Source organism: Manis javanica, chromosome 4 (assembly GCF_040802235.1).
Source record: "Manis javanica isolate MJ-LG chromosome 4, MJ_LKY, whole genome shotgun sequence".
In the NCBI taxonomy this organism is placed as follows: domain Eukaryota; kingdom Metazoa; phylum Chordata; class Mammalia; order Pholidota; family Manidae; genus Manis; species Manis javanica.
Genome location: NC_133159.1, coordinates 77,091,889 through 77,118,829, shown reverse-complemented (window position 1 = coordinate 77,118,829; position 26,941 = coordinate 77,091,889). Strand labels below are relative to the sequence as shown.

The following is a 26,941-nucleotide window of genomic DNA, read 5'->3' as shown; positions in this document are numbered from 1 at the left end:
TGGATGATCTTTTTGATGTATTTTTGAATTCAGTTTGCTAATATTTTGTTGAGCATTTTTGCATCTGTGTTCATCAGGGGTATTGGTATGTAATTTTCTTTTTTTGTGGTGTCTTTGTCTTGTTTTGGTATTAGAGTTATGCTGGCCTCATAGAATGAGTTTGGAAGTATTCCCTCCTCTTCTATTTTTTGGAAAACTTTAAGGAGAATGGGTATTAGATCTTCATTAAATGTTTGATAAAATTCAGTGTTGAAGCCATCTGGTCCAGGGTTTTGTTCTTAGGTAGGTTTTTGATTGCCAGTTCAATTTCGTTGCTGGTAATTGGTCTGTTCAGATTTTGTGTTTCTTCTTTGATCAGCCTTGGAAGGTTGTATTTTTCTAGAAAGTTGTCCATTACTTCTAGATTATCCAGTTTTTTAGCATAGAATTTTTCATAGTATTCTCTAATTCTTTGTATTTCTGTGGGGTCCATAGTGATTTTTCCTTTCTCATTTCTGATTCTGTTTATGTGAGTAGACTCTCTTTTTTTCTTGATATGTCTGGCTGGTGGTTTATCTATTTTGTTTATTTTCTCAAAGAACCAGCTCTTGCTCTCATCAATTCTTTCTATTGATTCTTCTCAATTTTATTTATTTCTGCTCTAATCTTTATTATGTCCCTCCTTCTACTGACTTTGGGCCTCATTTATTGTTCTTTCTCTAGTTTTATTAGTTGTGAGTTTAGACTGTTTATATGGGATTGTTCTTCTTCCTTGAGGTAGGCCTGTATTGCAATATACTTTCCTCTTAGCACAGCCTTGGCTGCGTCCCACAGATTTTGCAGTGTTGAGTTATTGTTGTCATTTGTCTCCTTATATTGCTTGGTCTCTATTTTTATTTGCTCATTGATCCATTGGTTATTTAGGAGCATATTGTGAAGCCTCCATGTGTGTGTGTGAAAGTTTTCATTTTCTTTGCATAATTTATTTCTAGTTGCATACCTTTGTGATCTGATAAACTGGTTGGTACAATTTCCATCTTTTTGAATTTACTGAGGCTCTTTTTGTGGCCTATTATATGATCTATTCTTGAAAATGTTCCATGTGCACTTGAGAAGAATGTGTATTCTGTTGCTTTTGGGTGTAGAGTTCTGTAGATGTCTGTTAGGTCCATTTGTTCTGTTGTGTAGTTCAGTGCCTCTGTCTCCTTACTTATCTTCTGTCTGGTTGATCTGTCCTTCAGAGTGACTGGAGTGGTGACGTCTCCTAGAATGAATGCATTGCATTCTATTTCACCTTTTAATTCTGTAAGTATTTGTTTCACATATGTGGGTACTCCTGTGTTGGGAATAGATATTTATAATGGTTATATCTTGGCCCACTGGATTGACCCCTTTATCATTGTGTAATGTCCTTCTTTGTCTCTTGTTACTTTCTTTGTTTTGAGGTCTATTTTGTCTGATCCAAGTACTGCAACTCCTGCTTTTTTCTCTGTTAGCTTTTCCATCCCTTCACTTTGAGTCTGTGTATGTCTTTGGCTTTCAAGTGAGTAGGCAGCATATAGATGGGTCTTGTTTTTTTATTCATTGAGTGACTCTATGTCTTTTGATTGGTGCATTCAGTCCATTTACACTTAGGGTGATTATCGATAGGTATGTTCTTATTGCCATTGCAGGCTTTAGATTCGTGGTTACCAAAAGTTCAAGGTTAACTTCCTTTCTATCTAAAAGTCTAACTTAACTCACTTAATATGCTGTTGCAAACACAATCTAAAGGTTCTTTTCTTCTTCTCCTCCTTTTTCTTCCTCTTCCATTCTTTATATATTAGGTATCATATTCTGTATTCTTTGTCTATCCCTTGTTTGAGTTTTGGGATAGTTAATTTAATTTTGCATTTGCTTAGGAACTAGCTGTTCTACTTTCTTTACTGTGGTTTTATTACCTCTGGTGACAGTTATTAAACCTTAGGAATTTTCCCATCTATAGCAGTCCCTCTAAAATAGACTGTAGAGATGGTTTGTGGGAGGTAAATTCTCTCAGCTTTTGCTTATCTGGAAATTGTTTAATCCATCCTTCAAATTTAAATGATAATCTTGCCGGATAAAGTAATCTTGTTTCCAGGCCCTTCTGCTTTATTGCATTAAAAACATCATGCCATTCCCTTCTGGGCTGTAAGGTTTCTGCTGAGAAGTCTGATATTAGCCTGATGGGCTTTCCTTTGTATGTGATCTTATTTCTCTCTCTGGCTGCTTTTAATAGTCTGTCTTTATTCTTGATCTCTGCCAATTTTATTACTACACATCTTGGTGTTGTCTTCCTTGGGTCCCTTGGGAAATCTGTGGATCTCCATAGCCTGAAAGACTATCTCCTTCCCAAGATTGGGGAAGTTTTCAGCAATTACCTCCTCAAAGATGCTTTCTATCCCTTTCTCTCTTCTTCTTCTGGTATCCCTATAATGGGGATATTGTTCCATTTGGATTGGTCGCACAGTTCTCTCAATACTCTTTCATTCTTAGTGATTCTTTTTTCTCTGTGTGCCTCAGCTTCTTTGTATTCCTCTTCTCTAGTTTCTATTTCATTTATTGTCTCCTCTACCATATTAAACCTGCTTTTAATACCCTCCATTGTGCTCCTGAATGATTGGATCTATGACCGGAATTCATTCCTGAGTTCCTGGATATCTTCCTGTACCTCCATTAGCATGTTGATGATTTTTATTTTGAACTCCCTTTCAGGAAGAGTCATAAGGTCCATGTCATTTAAATCTTTCTCTGGAGTTATATTAATTTTATTCTGGACCAGGTTGCTTTGGCGTTTCATATTTGTATATGGTGCCTTCTACTGTCCAGAAGCTCTACTCTCTCCTGCTGCTCAGCGTCTGAAGCAATGTCGGGGGTTGCAGTGGAACGGTATTGGTGCCTGGCGGGAGGGAAGAGCTGTTTTCTGCTTCCTGGCTGCTATGCCTGGCTCCACTGCCTGAACCAGTGGGCCTAGTGCACAGGTATAAGCTTTTGTCCCAGAGCAGCCGGATATGGATCCCTGCTTTCCACAAGTGGCTGGAATCTCAGTCTCTCCAGGAATTCTGCCTGTATTAGCTTTCCAACCCCATAACCACGCTAGTATCATGAAAGCACCATAAAATGTAGGTTTGTGTGCCCAGAGCAGATCTCCAGAGCTAGGTATTCAGCAGTCCCAGGCCTTCCACTCCCTCCCCGCTCTGTTTGTCTTCCTCCCACCAGTGAGCTGGGGTGAGGGAAGTGCTTGGGTCCCACCAGGCCACACCTTTGGTATGTTACCCTGTTCCATGAGGTCTGCTCTTTTCTCCAGGTGTATGCAGTCTGGTGCAGTCCTCTTTCCTGTTGCTCTCTCAGGATTAGTTGCACCAGCTATATTTTCTAATTGTATGCAGTTTTAGGAGGAAGCCTCTGTCTCTCCTCTCATGCCGCCATCTTTAATCCTGAATCAAAATGTTTCTGACACTTTTTCTTTTTTTAAAAAAAGAAGGAGCTGAATAGTATAGTTGTTAAACTGATAGAATATAGAAACAATCTGTCTAGTTTCAAATTCTAGTTCTGCCACTTAGTAGTTGTGTAACCTTGTATTATATACTTACCTCTTTGTATCAACCCCCTCGTCTACTTATGTTTTAGGGATTTTGGGATTAAATGAGATAATATATGTAATGCCCTTAGCATAGTATCTGGTAATATTATTGGAAGTAAATGGGTATATTCATACTTTTCACACATTGGTGTTTGGTGATGAAACATACTATATTATAAAAATACTGCTCTTGAGAATGTTTTTAGGAAAAACATGGCAATTTTCATCATTTGTATCCCAATTCCAAGAAGAGAAGAATTTTTTAAAAAGTCAAAAATTATATGAGAAAGTATGTTGAATCATAAATTTTAAATTGTATGGGTCGTTTGTGTAATTTCTCATTTTACAGTGAAAGAAGCCAAGACTGAGCAATTAGACTTGCCAAAAATCACATACCTTATTAATGGCAAGGTCAGAAATAGATTCCATATCTCTTGATCCTGCAATGCCCTTTCTATAATATGAAATTACCTTTCCATTATCAGTGGAGTATTGAAAATTAAATCTATAGTATATGAATTCTTTCCACTTTCCATGATGCAGCTTTATGTTTTTCTATCTCTGCACTCATCCATACCTCTCTATTTGTCTTAAAAGGATTATTTTTTTCTTCTATTCAATATTTATATCTCCACCTATAATCTTAATCTTTCTAATGCTGTCTCCTGGAACTTTAGGAGACCAGTTATCCCTCTCCTTTTTGCTATATTTTAAATCTCTCCTCCCTATTGTCTCTCTCTCTCCTCAGTAAATAAATATACTCAAGTCTCTTCTTTCTTCAGCTCCATATTCCAATCTAGCTAGCCATGACCTTTTTCATATTAAGTGATAGAAATCCTATAGAAATTAAGCACGTGCACACACACAAAAAGGAAATATGCATTGTCCTATGTAAACTGAAGAGTCCAGACCTGCATCTGGCTTTAATCATGTTAGATCAAGGTACTCAGATGATCTCATGATGCCTCTGGCTTTCTCTCAATCTTCAGATATGCCTGTTATTAACTGGCTTTATTTTTTAAATAGACTTTCTCACATGAAAGGTAGCCTAACTCACATCTTTGAGGTGTAGCATTATCAATAGCAAAACAGTCTTCCTTGTTAGTTTTGTCAGACCAGAGTTCTTTCTGACTGGCTTCATTTGAGTCTTATATTCATCTTTTGATCAATGCCTGTAGCCTAGGGATTGGGTCGTGTGTCCCCACTCTGTGGCCCTGGAGAAGCCAGGGTACCATGAATGATATCCTCACCAGGATCATATGGAATAGTGGAGATAGTTTCTTCCAAAGGACAAGAAAGATACTCTTGTATTAAAAGAAGGAAAGCATACCTGGCAGACAAAAAACAGAATCACTGGAGTCCTAATACTGTATGTCTTGCTTTCCTATCAAAACAAAAGTTCTTCAAAGAGCAACTTATACTCACTGTGCTCACTTACCTCCTAAGTTAGTCTTCTTTCTCCAAAATGTAAGTTTTATTTTATTTCACCTTTGTAATTATTTGACATATATGGTTTTAAATTCCTTCTGGAAATCTCTCCTTTGGTTTCCATTAAATTATTCTGTTGGTTCTGTTCTCCTACTTCTTGAACTGCTTGGGCTTTTCTTTCTGTTGATGTTGCAAATGGATTTTTTTTCTTTATTCTTCTCATCTCATAAATTTTTCTTAGACAATGTCACCTAAGCCCATGTCTTCAATTACTAATTATATTCAGATGATTTCTAAATCTATATCTCCCATCTAGATCTTTCTGTCTAGCTCCTGACCCATCTCTATAATCACCTTTCTATACGTATCCACCTTAAAGTTACATGTCAGCATCTAAATTCTTTCTTCTTTCTCTGTACCTCACTCTATTCCTTTTCTTTGTTTCCTAGCTTAGTGAATGAGCCCTATTCTTTTGTAAGCTGCTAAGGGCAGAAACAGTCATCCTAAATATCTTACCTCACATATAATTCATTGCTAGTCCTATTTATGTTGCCTACTTAAACATCTCTCATATCTTTTCTTTCCTTTTTATCCCTCTGCTGGTACTCTAGCTTAGGCATTCATTGTCTCATTTATTGCAATAGCTTTCTTTCTTTGCTTCCAGTCTCACTATCTTTCCATCCATAACTATTCTGTGTGATCTAACAGACATATCTGATCATGCAGACTTACAAAGATACCTTCAATAGTTATCCATTGCCTATAAGAAAAAAAAAAAGTGAATTCCTTAAGATGGCAAACAAGTTTCAACATAATCTTGCACTCAACTGCCTGTGCAGTCTCAGTGGGCCCTGCCTTCTCCTACTTTGTGCTCAAAAAATCCTGAAAAAATATAGCTTGCCAAACATCCTCTGGTTTCTCCTGCTGCTATGCCTTTCATATACTGTTCTTCCTTCATGGAAAGTCTTGCCTTTCCCTCTTGCTTGGCTCCTAATCACAGCTCTGTCAAGAGCAAATTCCAACATTACAATCTACCATGTTACCATTTTTGAGGTGTCTACCCTGACTTCCATCGTAGGTTTAGGTCCTCTTCCCTTTGTTATTCCTATTGCACTTTGTACCTACTCCTATATTATATTGTGTATGTATATTATTGTACAAAAGTAGTATAATGTGAACTGGAGTTGTAAGTACAGTTGAGGGATAAAGTAGGATTTGGATAGGTGAAGAAAGCATAGGAAACTCAGTGGTATACTGGAACAAGCTTATACTGGCTTGTGAAAGATGATTATTAAATTTGGGGGAATCATTTAGCCACTATTAAAAGTTTATATAAATTTTCAATGAAGTAAATTATATTAAAAACAGGCTATAAATATTCAAAACTAATCACTTCCTTATGATTCTACATTTTACTGTTATCTGTGTTCTTGAGATTATTAGCACCTATATTTACTTGTGTGTGTGTGTGTGTATATATATATATATATATATATATGTATATACATATATATAGTGGAAATACTCTATAATATATACATAGTGGAAATACTCTATAATGGGATGCTACTATGCATTTCTTCTCAGCTTTGCATTCAGTGATGTCACCTTGATAACTTGAAGTCAGTAATAGTGGGAATACTTATGCTATGGAAATCATCAAACACTGCAAATCAGAGCTTGATTTGTTGTTTTGTTTATTGTTTAGACTTAAGAAAGTGATGGAGAAAATAGTGCAGATTAAACTTAACAGTATGCTCTGTTTGTAGCCATTACATCATGAATAGCACAAAATCTAAGGAAATGTTATTTTAGTATTTGTTAACTATTTTGTAATTCAAGAAAGAAGTTGCTTAAGTCAGTGGATGAATGAGTGAAGTCCCAGCGTAACTCTTGTTTTACTTTCATCTTGTTATACTAAAAAAAAAATCAACATTCACGTGGAAACTCCATTCATTTGTCAATGGCAACCATAGGTTGACTACAGATATAAGAGTTGGGCAAAACTCTGAAAACGTTGAATGAGAATCATTAGATACATGGAATTTACATTAGATATGTTGTATATATTATTATTATTTGTAAATTGTGTGCTAGCAACACATCCTTCACATAATAAAAGCATATAATATATTAATAAACATATATATATGTATATATATAAATACATTTTTTTGGTTAACTTGTAGGGTGAAGAGCTAGAGGGAGGAAGACCATTTTATAAATTATTATAATCTGATCTAAAAGACTTCACTAAAATTAAATTTAGTGAACCTCATAGTATATGGAATATAGTAAATAGAACTGACTGAACAGTTTTCAACAAAGCTTGACCCAATGCTTTTGAAAATTACTACTCAAAATCTCTGTTAAGTAGTTGAAACATGTTTGATGTATGAATAGATAATGATACTTTAGTTATGGGTTAAAAAGTACCTATACTCTTTTATACATACACATGACAGATTTTTCTAGATGGAACTTTTCTACAACTTCAAATCAGAAAACTCCTCAAACAATGCTGTTCAACAGAAATGTTAATACACCTGGAAACCAGAATTTGACAGATGCAGATAAAAGTAATTCTACATTTTCAGAAGCTTTGAATGTGAATTTTGAATTGGGAAATGAAGTTTGGGATGATTTTGATGATGAGAACTTAATAGAAGTTACCACTAGCTTTTCAGCCAATACTGAGAAGACAAAAACATCAGGTAAAATTGTATTTTAGCATGAAATAATTTCATGAGAAAATTCTTTGAAATATTTTTCAGTTCAGCTTCTGGGACTAATTTTCTTTGGCTTTTCTTTGTGGTTGCTTAAGGTTTGTTAACATAATTTTTAGCTAAACTGAAAATGTGACCCTTCCACAAATAGTATTTCCTTCCCCTAGTTCAAGGTAATTCTGTGTTGGTGTTATAGCAAATGAGCTTTTCAATTCTGTTGCTCCCTTATCTTATTAAAGACCCTATTCAAATTCAGGTTGCTAAATTTTCCATCATAAAACAGACTCTCCAGTTCCCCATTCTAAGAACACATATGCTCTGCTAATGTTTGTAAAGGGCAAAAATATTCCATTTTTAAAAGTATTGGTCTGTTAACAAAGTAAATAAAAAATAACTTTTATATCTAGTATAAATATTGACTTTCAGGTATAAATAAATAAATAGGAAAGGATTAGTTTCTTCTGTATTGGATACTGTATTTAAATCATATACAATTCTTACTGGCAAATTCACTGTATTTCACTGAAACAGTAGTGAGAATCTCGGTGAGCATATGACAAGACTGTGAGATGGAGAAGCTCCCTCCCATGATGGCTGAGTACATTAGAAGTATAGTTGCCCCAATGTATCCCACCACAATGCTCTTTAAAAAAAATATCTTTCTAAAGGAGTTAGAAATTGAATGATTATGTTTTAGGGCTGTAAGAATTACCTAAAGAGCTAATACTTGTTTCAGAAGGATTAGGATTTGACCACCTTTACAAAATAGGCCAGGAAAATCTATGATGTGGAGTCAATAGGCAGTTTCCTCTATCGTTGGACAACTGCCACTCCCTACATCAAAATTAAAAGTTATCAGGTACTGGAAATTAAAAGGCAATTTGTAATGATCTTTTGAGGTGGCCTCTTCCTATGAGGGCATTGCTCTGGCAATGGGAAATCAGTCTCAAAAAATGCCACGTATATAGAGCATTTTAAATGACCTCAGTTACATGCAGATCTTTGAAATGTTGTATGAACTTTGATTTGATAATTTACATGAATTATAAATGAATAAATAAATAATAGTTGTTTGGGGACCTTTTAATATAGTGACTAATAAGCTAACTTATTTGTTTTATAGTTTTAATCCCTTATTCTCTAAGCAAATTAAATTTGTTTATTGAGAAGAATTATCCATTCCTTCCTTAACCAGATCATATCTGGTGGATCCCTTGTAGAACTTGTTGAAAGCTCCATTCAGTTGTTCCCTCACATTTTATTTCAAAATGTTTTCTCTCTTCACAGAATTTAGAAACACTTTGAGTTCAAGTACCAGAGGAAGTAAGCTATCCCTCCAAGAATCAAAGAGCAAATTCCAAAGAGAAATGTCAAACAGGCAAGTTTTAGAACTTTGGTTTGGAATACTTACAACTTTATATCCTACTGACATATAATTGGAGATGGATATTAAGCCATTAAATGTCAGAGAAGCTGTAAGGACCAGCCAACCTAAACCCTCTTAATCATAGAGCTGTTTCTCAAGGTGCTGTCAGGCCACCTATATATACCCACCTAGGGGTGCATATTAAAATGCACATTCCTAGGCCCCACACAAGACTAATTGAACCATGCCCAAGAATTTTCATTTTTCACAAGACTTGAAAACTGAATAGGAGTTTGGCAGGTAGAAAAGAGGAGGATAAGGCATTCTAGGTAGAAAAAGCATGTGTAAAGCAACAAGGCTTGAAAAGGTATCCCATGCTCAAGGGCCAGTAAAGTGTGGTCTGTTTGGTAACAGCATTAAGGCTGAGGTTGCTGAGGTCTTGTTGTAAAGAGCCTTGAATGCCATATTTAGACATCTGTACTGTATCCAGTGGGTCTGGGGTCACATACTCAAATTGCCTTCAGGATTTGGTGGGTCAAGGGCAACTGTGTAGTGTCCCATCTAAAAGAAACAACCACTACTTAGCTCCAATCAGTTGTTGTGCAGGGATAAGTGTCTGGAAGTATCAAATATTATGATTTTCAAAAAAGCTAGAAATCTAAAATTTTATGTGACATCTCCAAATTTAAAAATTTTGACAACTAATTTTTAAAATGAGTTATAATCTGTAGCTACCACCTCCAAAAATAATAATGTATGTAGGCCAGATGTATCCTAGAGACCTCTAGTTTTTTTATCTCCATAATAGGCAATGAGGAACCATCCTAGATATTTAAGCACAGGATAAACAATTTGATAAGAAAAAAGTCATCCTAGTGATTTGTGGAATAATATGTAGGGATATATATAATGAATTGTAGAGGGTGGGACAAGCAGAGGCATGGTGGCCAATGAGAAAGGAAGGCTCTGATGAGGCCTAAAGTAGGGCAACAGTGGTGGAAACTGAGAGGTAGAATTGGACTTTTGAAACGTTTCATAGATAATGCAATTAGATTTAGCAATTCGTAGGATATGACAGTTGAGGAAGAAGGAAAAATAAAATGGCCAGTTGGTAGAAGGAGATGTTCTCTGAGACTATAGACACATACACATTGGGAAAGGAAAACAGTGATATTTTCAGAAATGTTCAATTTGAAGTAATTTTGCAGAAAAGCAAAATACATTTGGATGTTGAACTTCATTAGAAGTCAAGGGAAATTATAGCCATGGCCAAAACTTTTTCAGAGAAGGAATATGACAGCTTCTTACTTAGGGTTTGCCTAATCCAATGTACTCCCCCTTTAAAAAATGCTAAACTTGTGTCTTTTGGTATTTTCGCTATTATTTAATCATTTTACTGATCATCAGCATCACAGAATCATAGATTTCAGAGAATTCCAGAACTGAAGGGGGCTTAATTAAAGCATCCTGTGGCCTCCGCACCACTGGGTCCTCGAGGCACCAGCCAGCACCACTGGCAAGTAGTCATGCCATCTCTTCCGAGGCACCTCTGGTGACCAGCAGCTCATCCACTCTAAAATGCTTGCTCCGTATTTGGATCTCTCAGACTACTCAATAGGTTTTTAAAATATTTTCCTACAGTTTTTCTTTTTATTATTTCCATTCATTGGTTCTAACTATGAGTCATTCAGAATAAATAGATTAGTAGTGAATAACAAAAGTTTTTAATGAATGAATTTAATAAGATTAAAGATGAATTCTAGTATACAGTTATACAAAGGAAGATAACTAGAAATATCTATCTACAGTGAGACCAGAATAGGGAAAGGAGATTAAAAGTTAAGCCAAGTGGGATTTAGATAGAAAAGATTTAGACTGCTAGGTGATAGACAATTAGGCATAAGACCCAATTTTAAAGAAAATTATTGAATGATTATTTCTGTAGGCCTTAAAAATACTATTCTTATTTGATTTGGAAATAAATAAATTGTTTTGTTTAAAAGAAAGGAGATACACCAAGTTCTCATGATCTAAGAAACAAAGTATCAATTTTTTAGTGATAAACGTTAATCATATTCCCCAAGGAGTCACTATTGATCTTAATTAAAATGGTTTGTTTCTCTTGTTCACCGTATTTTACAAATAATTAATTTTTTTGTTACTAGTTTTGTTTCATCACATGAGAAGCCAGATACTTATTTATCAAATTCTGCTATGTCCAAGTTTGGTGCTTCCTCCATGACAAAATTACCTGAACAAGCTGGAAATGAAAATACTGTAAGAAGAAGGGTTTCTTTGTTTTTCTTTTTTATTCTTCCCAAGTAGTTAAACTTTCAGTGATTGCTTTTTTTAACCTCAAAATACAGGTCTATTTACAAGAAAGAAAACAAAGTCTGTCACCAGAGATTAAAAAGTTATGTTTTACTCACTCTGAAAAAATACCAAATTCTTCAAATTTTGTTAAGAAAGTGGATTTCTTTATTAGAAACAGTGAATGTAAAAAGGAAATTGATTTCAGGTAAAAATATCTTTAAATATATTTTAAGACTATACCAAAGAAACATTTAACAAATTTAGCATTCTATTTTCCTTGATGCATTTTAAAGATTATAACCTAAACATTTTATTTACTTACAGATGTTGAAATTTTAGACTTCTGGTGAACTAAGCTCCTCCTTAAGATAACTCAGGATACCAGATATTTAAGTTTGAGAATGTATTATTTGATCCTATCATTAAAACATACAGTGTTGATAAACTCATTTTACTTATTTGAATATATGTTGGTGATATGAAGTGTAAAGTCACTTAAATCCAAATGAGATCAACTAGTTTTTCAAAAGTTCAAGTTTTGTATTTTAGTCAACCAGTTCTCTCACAATTCTACAGATTCAATGAGAAGTCAGATTAAGTTTAATCAGTGCCTCCCACTGCTGGTCATTTTTATGGATAACTCCATAGCAGTTTCCCTCTCCCTCTTGAATAGTCAGTTTATAGACCTGCTCACACATTGATTAAATAACATGACTTTCCAGTATGTTTAAAGAAATATCTAAGAGACTTAGTCCCTACCTTCCACAGTTTATGTGCTCTAATTTCCCCCACAAACTTCCTGCAAGTTGATGCATATTGAAGTTCATTTGATATATTAACCTCTCAGAAATCTGCAAGTTTATTCATTTTGTCTTAGTTATCATATTATTGTGTATTTTAAAATAAATTGTTACAAGAATCATTATTTACATTTGCTTTTTTTCCACAGTACATATTATCATGAAGATGAAACTGATGAAATGAAGTCTTTTCTGGGGATATTTGATGGCATTTTCTAAAATTTCTTATATTAATAAGATGAAGTATAAAGACACCTATTTTCAAAGCATATTTTTTATTTTTAAAAAATAGTTCACAATTGTTCAGCTTTGCAGCAAAATAGTTGAACTGATTTATTTTTCATTATATTGTAACTTCATGAAAAGTACTTTACAGTGGCTTTATTTTGGTAAACTGCTAATTAAATTGCACTTAGAAATAATTATTTGGTTATTAATTGGAGTTTCATTGAATTTTGACAGGAACCAATTTAAAATTTTATTTTTATATTTTCTTAAGAAAGATATTCTGTGCAAGCAAAATAGTGCTGGGTCAGTGAATTTATTTATTATATGGATAATTTTCCAATATTGTTTTACTAAAAATTTTTAAGACTCCAGTGGCTGTCCAAGTTTGTTGTATAACTTCAAACAAAAATAAATGAAACATTAATCAATTTAGATTATTGTTTTCCTTAAGCTTGTTTTTCAGTGTGGTGAATTCTCAAACTTAGCTACATTGACTTTTACTATAGCAAAACCTATTTCACATAAATTTCCAATGATTATATCTCAACTTTATTGATTAAAAAGTGGTATATAGGCACTCTAAGCAATATTTATTATCAAATTTACTTATAGATACAATGTGAATTTGAAGCCCACATAAGAATTTTTAGATATTTTTCTTTAAACATAAAAGCCTTAGCTGCAAGAGGAGAAACTTCCAGATAATATTGTTATTGTTATTATTAATAAACATTTTTGAGGTATTATATGTATTAAGTGTAGAGAAAAAGCTTAAAACAAAACTAAGAGGATTTGCCTTTGTGTTGAAATTATTTAGTCATCTTTACAATTGGTATGTTTTTGCATCTGAATCAATCCTGCTATAGCCTTTAAAGGTTATTAAACACCATTAAACTGAAAAATTGGTGCACTGCAATATGCTCATGTCATATACATAGACTTTGACACTAAAGAAATAGCAATTCAACAAGATTGTGATCTGCCAAGTAAAAAGCACTGTGCTTGGTACTACAGAGAAGGCAAGTGATTAAGACAATGTTTTGCTCTCATGGAGCTTATTTTACATTCTGGTAGAGAAATTAAGACACATAATAAAGCAATGTAATATAGAATATATTAGAGTAGGGGTTCTCAAGCTTCCGGATGCATTAAAATAATCTAGGGGGTTTGTTTGAAAATAGATTGCTGGGCACCATTCCCAGAGTTTCTGACTCAGGAGGTCTGGAGTGGGGCCTGAGAATGTACATTTCTTCTTAAAAAGCTTTTTTTAAAATTTTTATATTGAGATACATGCAATAAAATGCACAAATTTTAGTGTATAGCTTGATGAATTTTGACATGTGTACTCATGTAACCATTGTCCAGATCAAGATATCAAGCATCTGAGAATGTTCATTTCTAACAAGTTCCGGTGATAATGATGATGCTGTTCCAGGGATCGTCTTTTGCAAATCACTGCAGTCAAGGTTTAAGGAACCCTGGCACTTCACAGGAGAGGGAACATACTCCTGACCATGAGCTCAAGGAAGTCTTTATAGAGAAGTTAAATTTGAACTGAGCCTTGGAAGAGTAATATGTTCTTGGTGGACATATATATTAGAGAAGGGCACTCTAGGCAGAGAGAACAACTTATTCAAAGCTCTTAGAGAAGAAAGTATCTATCTGGGAATAATGAATAAATAATTTTCAAAATAGATAAATGTTGTAGGATCTGTTTGAGATGGAAATTAAGGCCAGATGGTGGAGGACTTTAGATGTTAAGAAACCTGAGCTTTACAGACTAATGTTGCACCAAATTGCCTGATCATAAGAAACATATGGATAATATATAAAATGTACAAATTCCTAGATCTACCCAGAGCTACTAATTCAAAATTTCCAAGTGGAGGAGACTGGGAATTGTAGTTTTAACAAACACTCCAGGTCATTCTTTATGATCAGACCAATTTTAGAAACATTTGGGTAAATAAGAGGTTCACTTCCTAAGAAATAAAAATGAATGGCAAGTTATTATTATGGGCATGCCTTATTTGTACAAATATTCACCTGGAATATTATGTTTTCATTAAATGTTGTATCTCAAAACCCTTCTTCATATACTGATGAGGTATATGAAAGGAGCCCAATCAGTGGGTATTCTTTCCATGAAGTGAATAATAACCCTAAGTTTTCCTATTTGGTAAGTTAAGTCTTAAATTTATTGGGTTTAGTTATTCATATAAAGTGAACCATACAACAGAGCTTTTCACAAAAATCTTTGTTGGTTAAATTTTTTTCAAAAGTTTTTTTAAATTAAAAAATGTCTAATAGGCTGTATTTTTCTCATCTGTAATATTGGTGTAATGGCATCTACCTCATAGGTATGGAGTGAGAATTTAATAAGCCACTGCATAAACTAAACTCTTAGTTTAGGGACTGATGTATATATGCTCAATAAAATGGTAGTTGTTTGTACTGAAAAAAGTATCCTGGACATCACAACCCATTGGGAAGAGGCAAAATAATACAATACAGACTATCCCTGACTTACAATGGTATGAAAGCAATTTGCCTTCAGTAGAAACCATACTTCTAATTTTGAAGTGACGTTTTTCTGGGCTAGTGATCTGCAGTTGGATCTTATGATGCTGGGCAGCTGTGATGAACTCCAGTTCCCAGTCAGCCATGCTAACTTACACCCGTTCTGTACCCACACATTCTGCTTTTCACTTTCAGTATGGTATTCAATAAATTACATGAGATATTCCACACTTGGTTATAAAATGCATTTTGTGTTAAATAATTTTTGCCCAACTGTAGACCATGTTTTGAGCATGTTTATAGTAGACAAAGGTAACTCATAAAGTGTGGTAGGTTAGGTATATTAAATACATTTTTGACTTAATGGTATTTTCAGCTTACATGGGTTTATTGGGATGGAAACCTATTACAAGTCGAGGAAAATCCTTATTCATTTGTCATATTTGAGTTTGTCTTGCCAATGGGTTTCAGCCCCAGGCAAGTTTGCTATGGATTCAGTGTGACCAAAGAAAGTGACAGCAAAACATTCTTGGGGTGAAAGGGATATACCCAACTTTATTTCCAGGTGGCAGGTCAGTCACTAAAATCCCATTCACTCAGAGCAAGTCTGCATGCAGCAAGCTGGTCTCTCCCCATGCCTCTGGGCCCTTCTGTCCACACAGCCGTCCTCTGGGCCTCTCTGCACAGTCGTCCCACACAGCTGTCCTCTGGGCCTCTGTCCTCGGCACTGCCACTACTCCAGCCTCTGCTCTGTTCTCCTGCAGTCTTGCAGCCCTGCCACCATGTCATGCCCAGAGCACTGGGTGGAGCTCTTTTTATAGAGTCAACAGCCATGTATTGCCCACAGGTGTGCAGTGAGGTAGTCAACTATGGCCAGGTGAGGATCCTGGCCACAGGAACTCTCATTTTATCCACACCCCATCCTTCCAGGATTATCTCCTCTCAATCTATGTGCTCTTAGTCCTCTGCAATGGTCCCTGTGCAAGGAAGCTCGAACATTGTTCTCCAGCCTCTCCAGCAAAAAGTCTTGCAGACACACACGCTGGATTCATGGCTCTGTCTCTGACCTCTGCCTCTTTTGTCTTAATGGCTGGAACTGCTGCTCTGGTTTCAGTTGTTGCCATAGCTCCAGTAACATCCTGTTTGGCTTCCCATCTAATTTCCTTCCATCTACTCCTGCCCGTATTCAAATCAACCCACATCTGGGTCCTTGTAACCCTCACGTGGCCCCTCAAATCCCTCCTGTGAGTAACAGGTCTTTCTTTCCAGGTTCTCATTGTTTCAGCTACTGTACGTGCCACCTCGCATTTTGTAATCACTGCCTCAAGGTGGGCTGCACTGTGAGGGAAGACAGCTTTCCCATCTCTGATCCCAACAGAACAATTCCACAGCCACCAGCTCAGCCTGAGTACAGGGGTGGACCATAGAGTGCTCCACGACCTGGGGAGGGGGCTGCTCCTCTCCTTGGAGAACTTTCAGCTGCTGGATCTTTATTTTCTTTACAACCACTGGGCATGCTTTCAATACAGGAGGGGCCAGTGCCTCCAGCACCACCCCTTCATCCTTCCCCAGCTCCTCCATTTCTGAGGCTGATGGCACCTTTCTCTCCCTTCCCCCAAGTGCCTCTTCTACAACTTTTACCTTTTCTACCATGCCTCACAACAGTGCTAGCTCAGTCTTCCGAAGCTCTCTGTTCTCATGCCACCTCTGTCTGTGCTTCCCTCAGGAGTTGTCTTTTTCCTTGATGGCCTCTTCCTCCTTCAGAACACCTGGCAGCACTGCCGTCTCATCTCCAATGGCATCTTGCTGCTGGTGCTCTAGTGCTGCCTCCTCCTGCATCAAGGCCATCTCCCTCCTCAGGGAATCCACAGAAGTCTGCAGCTCACATTCTTGTGCTACCTCCTCTCACGTCAATGCCATTTCCCTCCTCAGGGCATCCACAGAAGTCTGCAGCTCGCGTTCTCATGCCACCATTCCTTGGGTCTCCTCTGTAGACCTTTTTAAGACTGTGAGAAGCAGCCAACCCACAGTCCCCGCTGCTTCCCGGGCACTCTGCTTCTCAAAGGATCTGCTTACTATATCAAGAGCCACCCCTACTGCCTCAGGTGTCACCTCCACTTGCCTCCAGTCCTGGGGTGGGGCCCAGTCCTCTAGGAGGCAAGCCACCTCAGACCAAATACCCATTGGGGGATGATCCATGTCTCCCCATTCACAGAGGCAGCCCACTGAAATGCCCCTCCCATAAGGGCAGCTTGTCTTTTTCCTTGGTGAAAAATGAATCCTGCTGACTATGCCAATTGTCTTACCAATGCGTTTCAGCACCGGGCAAGTTCACTATGGATTCAGTGTGACCAAAGAAAATGACAGCAAAACATTCTTGGGGTGAAAGGGATATACCCAACTTTATTTCAGGGGGCCGGTCAGTCACTAAAATCCTGTTCACTCAGAGCAAGTCTGCATGCAGCAAGCTGGTCTCTCCCTTTGCCTCTGGGCCCGTCTGTCCACACAGCCGTCCTCTGGGCTCTCTGCACAGTCATCCCAAACAGCCGTCCTCTGCGCCTCTGTCCTCGGAGCTGCCTCCACTCCAGCCTCTGCTCTGCTCTCCTGCAGCCTTGCAGCCCTGCCACCATGTCGTGCCCAGAGCAGTGGGAAGAGCTCTTTTTATAGAGTCAACAGCCATGTATGTGCCCAGGTGCGAATCCTGGCCACAGGAACTCTCATTTTATCCACAGGTTGCCCTAACTTTCACAGAACTTGACAAACGAATTGTTGACTATCCGTAGATGTATCATCCATAGAAAAAAAATTGATATTAGACCTCCTGCCTGCATATACTTCCTCACGCTTTCAGATAGATCCCCTCTCTCCTTATCCTTTCCTCACCACACTCTTAGTTGGTTCATGGCCAGAGTGTACAAATCTATTTTAATAGTACCTCAAGTAAAATGTAATTAGATTTTACTTGAGTTCTATCTCAAGTTCTATTATAATGCATTTTAAAACCAAATAACAATGATTGGTGAATGATTCACTCTTTTACATTTTGGCAAATTTACTCCTTAGTAGAGTCATGCAGAGTCTCTTTTTCCATGACCCCATTTCTAGAAAACACACTTACCATGCACAATAGAGAACTATTCTTTGAGGTCCCCTAGGGGCTTCATGGGTAACAATTACACATGGCATCCTAGATAATAACAGGTATTTGTATTTAAGTGCTTTTACTTTCACGGAAATAGAGAAGGCACGGTGAGGAGGAAGTTAGGGCAAAGAGGAGTGAACTAAATTAGGCATAGAATTAAGATAAGTAAGCTAAGAATTCAGTGTGGGTTTTGTTTAGTTAGTGGAATGAACAAAAGGGAAAACCCTGGAACTTCTTATCTTTTGGTATTTCAACTCCTGGCTGTCAGTAGTCAAAGTCTGCTACTAAGTCTGATGTGAAGACAACATGGGAAACTCCTGGGAGCTCGTTAGACCTCACTGGAGACCTCAGTCAGAATCTGCATTTTAACAAGATCTCCAGGTGATTATAAAGTGTGCAGCACATTAAAGTGTGAGAAGCACTAGTTTAAGGTAGAAAGGCAAAGGGGCACTATCAAAATTCTAAGAGAATCTATCCCAGAAAACAAGCTTAAGAATAATGACGATTATTTGTTTTTTTATATTTACATATATTTCCTATTTTAAATGTAATGTGGTGCTATAGCTCTTGTTTAATTGCCTTTCAGTATAGGTTGTTTTCTTCAGCAACTGTGTAAATTATCTTTATAATTCTCATGCATCAACTGGGTAATTTTTTATGTAGCTTGAGAGGCACTTGGATGCTCTAGAGTTCTGTCTTAATTAACATAATAAAAGCAGATAATTCATAAAAGCAATCTTTGTCTTGCTTATTTTCACATTTCAATCCAGAAACCTTTCCCTAATCTAACTAAATATGCCTTAAAAAATCCTACATACTTCAGCAGAACAAAGCAAAACAAACAAAACACCAAATCCCATAGTATTCTGAAAGATTTAGAAAAATGTGCATAAACATGCACTTACATATTATATGTTCTAGCTACAAAATTATTTGTTAAAAAAGGAATGAAATTCAGCTGCCATAGCATATTGCCTGAAGTATCTCCTAATGATGCAGGTAGCTTCAATCCTTTAAAAACTACACTTACCATAAAGTCACCTTTTCTTTTTTTCTTTTAGTTTCTGTATCGATCAGTTTGGAAACTTAAACCTTTTACAATTTAGAAATGAAAAAAAATTTTTAACTCAAAGAATTGTACTGTATATTTTTCTCTCATTCAAGTTTATTTGAAACTTCATCAGGTTTATTGAAAACTTTAGAAGTTATCCAGGTTCAGATTATCAAAAGATCAACTCAACAAGGTCCACTTAAAAAAAAAAAGGCAAATATAAAACAACCCCAAAGCATTAAAAAGAGGAAAAAAACATAAAGGAGATTCATTAGCAAGTCTCTGAAACTTAAAATTTGAGACAGAATGGAAATAAGAGGTTTGCACAGCCCACTCATCCTCCACTTTTGTCTTTGTTACAGGACTTAATTCATAATCAGATTTGTTATTTTTATCCTGTATGTGGCCATTTTCTTGATACTTTGGTTACTGGTTTCCCTTTTTCACTGGTCTTCTCATTCTCCTTATTTTTCAGTGTGGAGAACTTCAATTCATTGTCCTGACTACTTTGTTTTAGTTTTGAGAATGGACCTTGACTCCAACAGCCTTTTTGCTGTGCTTTTATGATCAGGATTTCAAGAGTAATTCCTTCTCACCTTTCGGATTTTCTTTCCTGTGTGAACTCTTCCTTGATTTCTGTATTTTTCTGTGTTTCTGCTTTGATTTTCTTCTCTCAGCTCAATGAACCCCTCCTCTTGCTCCTCCCATCTTTGCTTCTTTGCTCTTCTCTCCCTGCTCCCGATCTTCCTCTCCTGCACTCCTGTTCTGTGTATCTGTGGTACTCCTCACTTCCGGGGCTGTCTCTGGCTTCTAGTTCCCACTCTTGTGTTCCTGACCCTCCCCCAAGCCAGTGATACAGAAATAATAGAATGGAGATGGCAGTGCGGTATGTTAGCGTTAAAAGGGGGGACAGATAGCCTCACAGAGTCCCCTTGTGCCCCAAGATAGCACAGAGAGTGGCAGGAGCATTTCTGATGAGCCAGAGGCTAGTAGGGGGAGAGGTAGGGCCTTTTAGAGCCTCATTCCTTTTCTCACTCTCCCTAAAGTAACAGAAGCTAGTGTCCAATACAAGGAAGACCCAGCTGTAAACTTGGTGGCCTGGCTACCAGAACCAGGATGTATGCCTCACCAGATACCGCACAGAGGAAGGAGGAGGACAACTGGCACCAGGTGACAGCCCCTGGAATGCATATGCAGTCCCAGTGCACAGAGAGGAGAAACCTTGTGTTGACAGATTGTTTGCCAACATCTAGTGGAATGGGGCCTTGAAATAGAAATTAAAAACTAAACATTTCTTGCATACTTGAGCTTATGGACTGTGATTTGTACCATGTTATTAATTGTGATAAATTTGTGCAAGAAGTCTCATTTCCTAATATTATAAGTATTAGTAATGTCTTCTTCATATTCAATATGATCTATCAAAACATTACAACACACTAATCTCAGTATAAAAATTCAGATCTAAGTCTCCGGCAGATGCTCCATTGGTAAACTACTTCCTTTTTAACAAAACTTCCTGCCGTAACTACTCATGTACTGTGCTAGCTATTATTACTGAATATGTGCTACGAGCTGGACCTTGTTCTAAACCCCATAGATGATGTATTTAGTTTAACCCTTTCTGTAGCCTTACAAGGTGAAGCCTCCTATTATGGATATGTTTTATACATGAGGAAACTAAATAAATTACCAAAGGTCATAAAGCTTGAACTCTGTGTGATTCAAGAATCCTTGCATAACCATTATGCCATTCTGCCTAGAAATGAATGAAACACTGACACCATCTTTAAAGTTACATCAAATCATCAAAATCTATGTTTTTATTAATGTTTTGAGTGTTTCAGTTGGAAAATTTAAGGCAAATTCAAGAGAGCTCTTAGCCAAAACACGGCCTCAGTCTTAGTCTCCAGTTTAACTCTTGTTTCCAGAGAAACAAGACTTTTGGGCCCTTCTTCTCAGATTATCTAGTTATTGTGCTGGGCTTCCCCTTTGTAGGTCACCTATTAGCATTAGTAGACATCTCTTCTTTCCACTTGGCCCTGAACCTGCAGATCTGTTTTGTTTTCTGTTTTTCACACTTAAGCTACTGTACTTTAAAAGACCTTTTTGACCTGCTTCTGTATCTCTGAAGACTATTTGTTTATATTTCCTAAGTCAGTGACTTCATTCTGAAACTCAGTATTTTAGAGGTGATGGGGAATTACAGGCCCTGTTTTCAACAAAATATTCTTAGTAAAGGCAACTTGGTTCTGTCTGCCAGGGCTGTGTTATAAAGCTCTCTGCTGCTATTGTGAACAATGGTCTAAATGAAAATGAGAAGAAACACAATCTTTGTGATCTTTATTGGGATCTTAGTACTTCAGTAACATCTGATTGAAATATGACTCTCATCTTGCCATTTTTCCCATAATATGTAGTTTATAGTTTTTTCATACCTATCACCTAGTAATATATTGTTTTGAAGAAAAGTTTGAAAGTTAAATCTTTTCTGAGAGTATTTGGTATCTGTTATAAAAGTATGACTGGATAAACTTACTCTTGAAGTTCTATTTTTATCCTTAAAGTTTAAAGAAGGGAAAGGGATTAGCAGTTATTATTAGATTTTTATGTTAAAAATTATGAAATTTCAATATATATATTTCAGGTTTTCCCAATAGGCTTTATTACTTCCTCTGATTATCTTTTCATTTTGCTGTGCTGTCCATCAATGAACTGTTCCCTATCCTTTTGGGATTTTCCTCAATTTCTGTTTGTATTACAATGTCATATTTCTTTTATTTTAAATGATTTTAATTTCATTTTTAATATACAGTCAGAACACACTGTAATAAGTTCATTTCACTACTTTTCATTTTCAAAATAACTGTCTTGAAATTTTTGCCTCCTGAAATGTTAAACATTGTACAGTCTTCATAGAAATATTCTCTTTGAATTTTTTATGTTAATATAAAAGAGTTCCATGTGTCCAAACACTTTTCTAAAGTAGAGGTGTTTAGTAAAATAGAGTCTCCCATGTAATAAATATTTCTCCATTTGGATTTTCCATTGACAAAGTTTATAATTTATGACTTTATGCTGTTATGTTAAAGGAAAAGATTGTTTTCTTTCCTTTTGTTTTTACAATAAAAAGAGTCCTATTGGATTTTTTTCTGCTAATTCAGCAGTTACATGCAATAGACTAATACACATAGCAACATAGATCTAAAAAACATAGTACTAGGTAAAAATTGTAAAAAACAGATGTGATACCATCTAAGCAAATTTAAAATACTTGTACAAAAAAACAAACATTTTGTAGGAATGCACTCAAACTAAAAGATTTACATTAAATGTTTTAGGATAATTGTCAATGGGGAGTGGTTTGGGTGATATAAATGGGAAATAGGGATAAAGGAGAATAAAAGAAGAAATTTTAGATAATACGAAATGTACAAAGAAGTTAAAATCACCCTTAATATCACTGCTTGGTGATAATCGCATGTTAATTTGCATGTTTTGGAACATAGCCACATAGCCACACACAGACACCCTGAAGTGGGACAATAATCTGTTTTAACCTCTATTTTCATTTAACAACACAATATAAACCTATTGATACACATAATCATTTTTCATGCAGTATATGCATAGATATGCATAGCTTATTTAATGATTACCTTATTGATATATATTTAGTGTGTTCACAGTTTCTTTATAACTAATGTTACAATGAACATTCTTACATATTCTTATATCTGTTTACCTTTCACTTGAAATGTATATTTAAATTATTGAAACAAATTTCAAATTGCCTGCCAGAAATACCATTTTTACATTCCCAATATGAAATGTTCTGTTTCTTACAAGGTTCTAAAACTTAAAACACTTATAAAACTAACCAACAAATGGAAACAAAATTATCACCATATTCCAGGCCTAAAAATATCCAGATCTCAGCAATAGAGTAAATTTACTCACAGAGTCCTTTCTGTTTAGTAGATCAAAGACTATGAAACTAATGTCAGCACTCACACAACAGACTTTAGCACTGTCTGATCTGATCTAAACATCAGGGATTGGGTGAACTACAGCAAGGGAAAGCAGGAAGGATGCTCCTAGAACTATCTCCCATTCCATGAACATGTATAAAGTAGTACATAAACTTTTTAAAAATATTAAAGCCTTTAATCACCAACAGTGGGAACTATGTTCTAAGTAATGGAGAATTTTCATTTTTTCAACATCATTCTGTAAGTAACTTTTAATTTTTCTTGAAGGTTCTGACTTCACTGGCAACTTTATGTTCCAAACAGTTGAATGAATTCAAACATAACTACCAGCTGAGAGTTCCAGTGCAGAGGATCCAGCCTGGTGGGGCATGCAGAGCGGAGCAGTGGGGCCAGGCCGACTCGGCTTTGTCCAGACCCACGGACTGCAGGGCCCCTAGGTCAGTGGCCAGTCACTAAGCAACTCTGTCTCCGTTTCCTCAAATACTATGTGGAGATGAGGACATCCACTTTGCTGTACCTCTAGTATCTAGATCAAGTACTTCAACAGCTTTTGTTAGTGATCTAGCTCAAGGTAACAATTAGGAACAATGAATGTGAAATGTCTGGAAGCTAGGAAATACTCAAAGTAGTAGCTATTGTCAATATTAAGATAAAATATGGAGATGTTGTTAAAGAAGCAGACAGCAAAAATATTTTAGATAGTTTTGATGGCTGGTAAGAATTTGAGGTTAGGTGCTGGGGCCAGTGTGAGTCTAAAAAGTGGGAATTAAAATTGTCAATTTAGAAGATGAGAGGGAGTTGCTCTGAATTAGACTCAGCTTTCAGGGTTACCAACAGCCTCTGAACTGAAAACACTCATGTGACTTTTAACAGTGTATGTAAATATTCAACTCATCAAGGTAAGGTCCATAGGCTTTTTCTACCCAAGGTCATTGCCGTACTCAAAGCCACACTGCAGAAAGAATTGCTAAGTGCATTTTTACTTAATGCTACTTTGTGGCAGGAATTTGCAATGATAATCTCTTTCCAAGGCACATCTTTATTAAGAGGAAATTATTCAAAGCCATCTGAGTGGTAATTATTGTATAAAAACTAATTGACTTAATTAATCTAATGTGGGTCAATGGCTCTATAGTACCCAGAGAAGAGCATTTTAAAATGAGAAAAAAAGAAACTCCAAAAGGAATTTCTTTAAGTGAATATTCTTAAACTTAGTGAGCATGATTTATTTCTTGTATACAGATATTATATTGCTGGATATTATATTGCTAGAGTGGCTGAGCTGGAATAAAAAGAGAGAGACTAATTCTCTGGGGATACTGAAGAGAATTCTGTTCATCACTCAGGAGAAGGCACTATATAAATTACATTGTAACAATACTGCCTTTCTGATAACATAGCACTGAAAGAAGAATTCAACATGACAAGAAGTCAAATTTACTATCGTACTGTTTTGATTCTCTTGGTGATGTGATAAAGTGCATGCTGATACCTGCTTTTATTTGATTAATTTCAGCTTTTCTGAATGCCAAGTTGTCCCATTTGAAGTATTGACTGCAAAATATAAACTGGGACTGATAATATCTGGGCCCTGTGACTGAAGAAGGAATGTATAATTCACACCTGTAGTAGACAAAATAAGGCCCCCAAAGATGTCCACATTTTAATTCCCCAAATTTGTGCATTTGCCACATTACATGGCAAAAGGGACTTGGCAGCTGTTAAGTTAAAAATCTTTAGATGCAGAGTATTTTGGATTTCCCAGGTGAGCCCAAGGCAGTTAATTGTGAGGGTCCTTACAAATAGAAGAAGGAGGAAGGAGATTCAGAGCCAGAGAAAGTGATGTTAGGATGGAACAAAGATCAGAGAGAGAGAGAGGGAGATAGTTAATTCCCTTCTAGCAAGTTTTTAAAACCTAAAGACATTTTCTAAAAATATATTTACAACTATAAGCAATGGCTTTTAATCAAGTTGAAGATGCTATGCTGCTGGCTTCAACGATGGACAAAAGGCTACAAGTCAAGGGATGCAGGCAGGATCTAGAAAGCTGGAAAGGCAAGGAAATGGATTCTCCCCTCCAGCCTCTGGAAGAAATGTAGCCCTGGGTTTTATCAAGCAAACTTATTTTAGTTCAGTGACACTGATTGTTGGACTTCTGATCTCCAGAATTGTAAGTAATAAATCTGTGTCATTGTAAATTACTAAATGTTTGGTAATTTCTTATAGCTGCAATAGAAACTAATGTATCACCTTTGGGCTCATGTTGTAGAGGTACACTGGTGTCCTTTTAGTTGGACTGAAGTGACCTTCCCAAACTGTGCCTAAGGTCCCAGACAGCTGTGACCATGAACAAGAGAGACCCTACAGGAGAAGCTCTTTGCTTTGCCTTTTTACATCACAAGCTGACTTGGTTCCTGTTTATTTTCAGGGCTTTTAAGCAATGGAATGATAGTTAGTAAGAGTGCCTAAGTATGGGAAGAAACCAGTCCTATTATTAGTTATTTCCCTTCTAGCAAGTTTTTAAAACCTAAAGACATTTTCCAAAAATATATTTACAACTATAAGCAATATCTTTTAATCAAGTTGGCCTCTTTTCTATACTGAAAATTAAGTAAGAGTGAACCACTGGGAAGATGAGGAGAATGTTCACAAAGACTTTAGAAAGTGGTTAAGTGTCCTCACCAGGAATCACAAACTTTGGATATGCCACTGGGCTACCAGGGTAGATTGGGATATGCTCCAGGGCTAATAGAGTAAGTTGGGATATGCCCCTGGGCTAAAAGGGTAGGTTGGGATATGCCCTGGGCTAAAAGGGTAGGTTGGGGTATGCCCCTGGGCTAGTGGGTAGGTTGGGATATACCCCTGGGCTAAAAGGGTAGGTTGGGGTATGTCTGTGAGCTAAAAATGTAGGTTGGGATATGCCTCCGGGCTACAAGGGTAGATTGGGATATGCCCTGGGCTAAAAGGGTAGATTGGGATATGCCTATGGACTAAAAAGGGTAGTTTGGGATATGCCCCTGGGCTAGTGGGGTAGGTTGGGGTATGCCCTGGGCTAATGGGGTAGGTTGGGGTATGCCCCTGGGCTAGTGGGTAGGTTGGGATATGCCCCTGGGCTAGTGGGTAGGTTGGGATATGCCCCTGGGCTAGTGGGTAGGTTGGGATATGCCCCTGGGCTCGTGGGCTAGGTTGGGATATGCTCTGGGCTACAAGGGTAGGTTGGGATATGCCCTGGGCTAGTGGGGTAGGTTGAGATGTGCCCCTGGGCTAGACGGGTAGGTTGGGAAGGAGCTTTTGGACAGCTTATCAAAATCTCAGGTGGGGCCAGGGAGTTGACTAATGACCATTTTAACAGCCACTGTGCTAAGGAGCATTTATATCATATTAAGGAACATATATATTAACCTATTATTCCATTCTTACTATCCTTATTTTCAATTGAGGAAAGTAAGCTTAAGAAATGGCCCCATCCTCAGTGTCACCTTCAGCAGACTCCCTGCAGGTCTGACTCACTCCAAGCCTGGGCTGTTAACCACTACTCCACTGCCCTTCTCCGCATCAGAAGCTGTGTGGTTGTAACTTGGAAAATTTTCTGTATGACTGAGTCATGGCACATTTGTTGCTTTCTTGATGTTCTGAGTATGCTACTCCAGCAAACTCCTGAGAACGCAGGTAGGGTTTGTGAGAGGACACATATATGTCATACACAACATCAAGCAATTCCTGCTGCCAAGCACAGAGAATGGTCAGACTGCAATGAAAGCCTGGCTTTCTCTGAAGCACCCTAGTCATTATGGG

The 26,941-nt window shown here is 36.8% G+C and overlaps 1 protein-coding gene across 1 annotated transcript in view; it reads left to right on the top strand.

Moving 5' to 3' along the window:
• The window catches only part of HFM1 (helicase for meiosis 1), a 154,284-nt gene extending 141,445 nt beyond the window's left edge, over nucleotides 1-12,839 (top strand). The window contains exons 33-37 of the mRNA XM_073232859.1: nucleotides 7,474-7,722; nucleotides 9,022-9,112; nucleotides 11,266-11,377; nucleotides 11,467-11,618; nucleotides 12,363-12,839. Of these exons, the coding sequence (XP_073088960.1) occupies nucleotides 7,474-7,722; nucleotides 9,022-9,112; nucleotides 11,266-11,377; nucleotides 11,467-11,618; nucleotides 12,363-12,432 (674 nt within the window). The 3' untranslated portion in view covers nucleotides 12,433-12,839. The remainder of the gene's footprint in view (nucleotides 1-7,473; nucleotides 7,723-9,021; nucleotides 9,113-11,265; nucleotides 11,378-11,466; nucleotides 11,619-12,362) is intronic.
• Nucleotides 12,840-26,941: the final 14,102 nt, after the last annotated feature.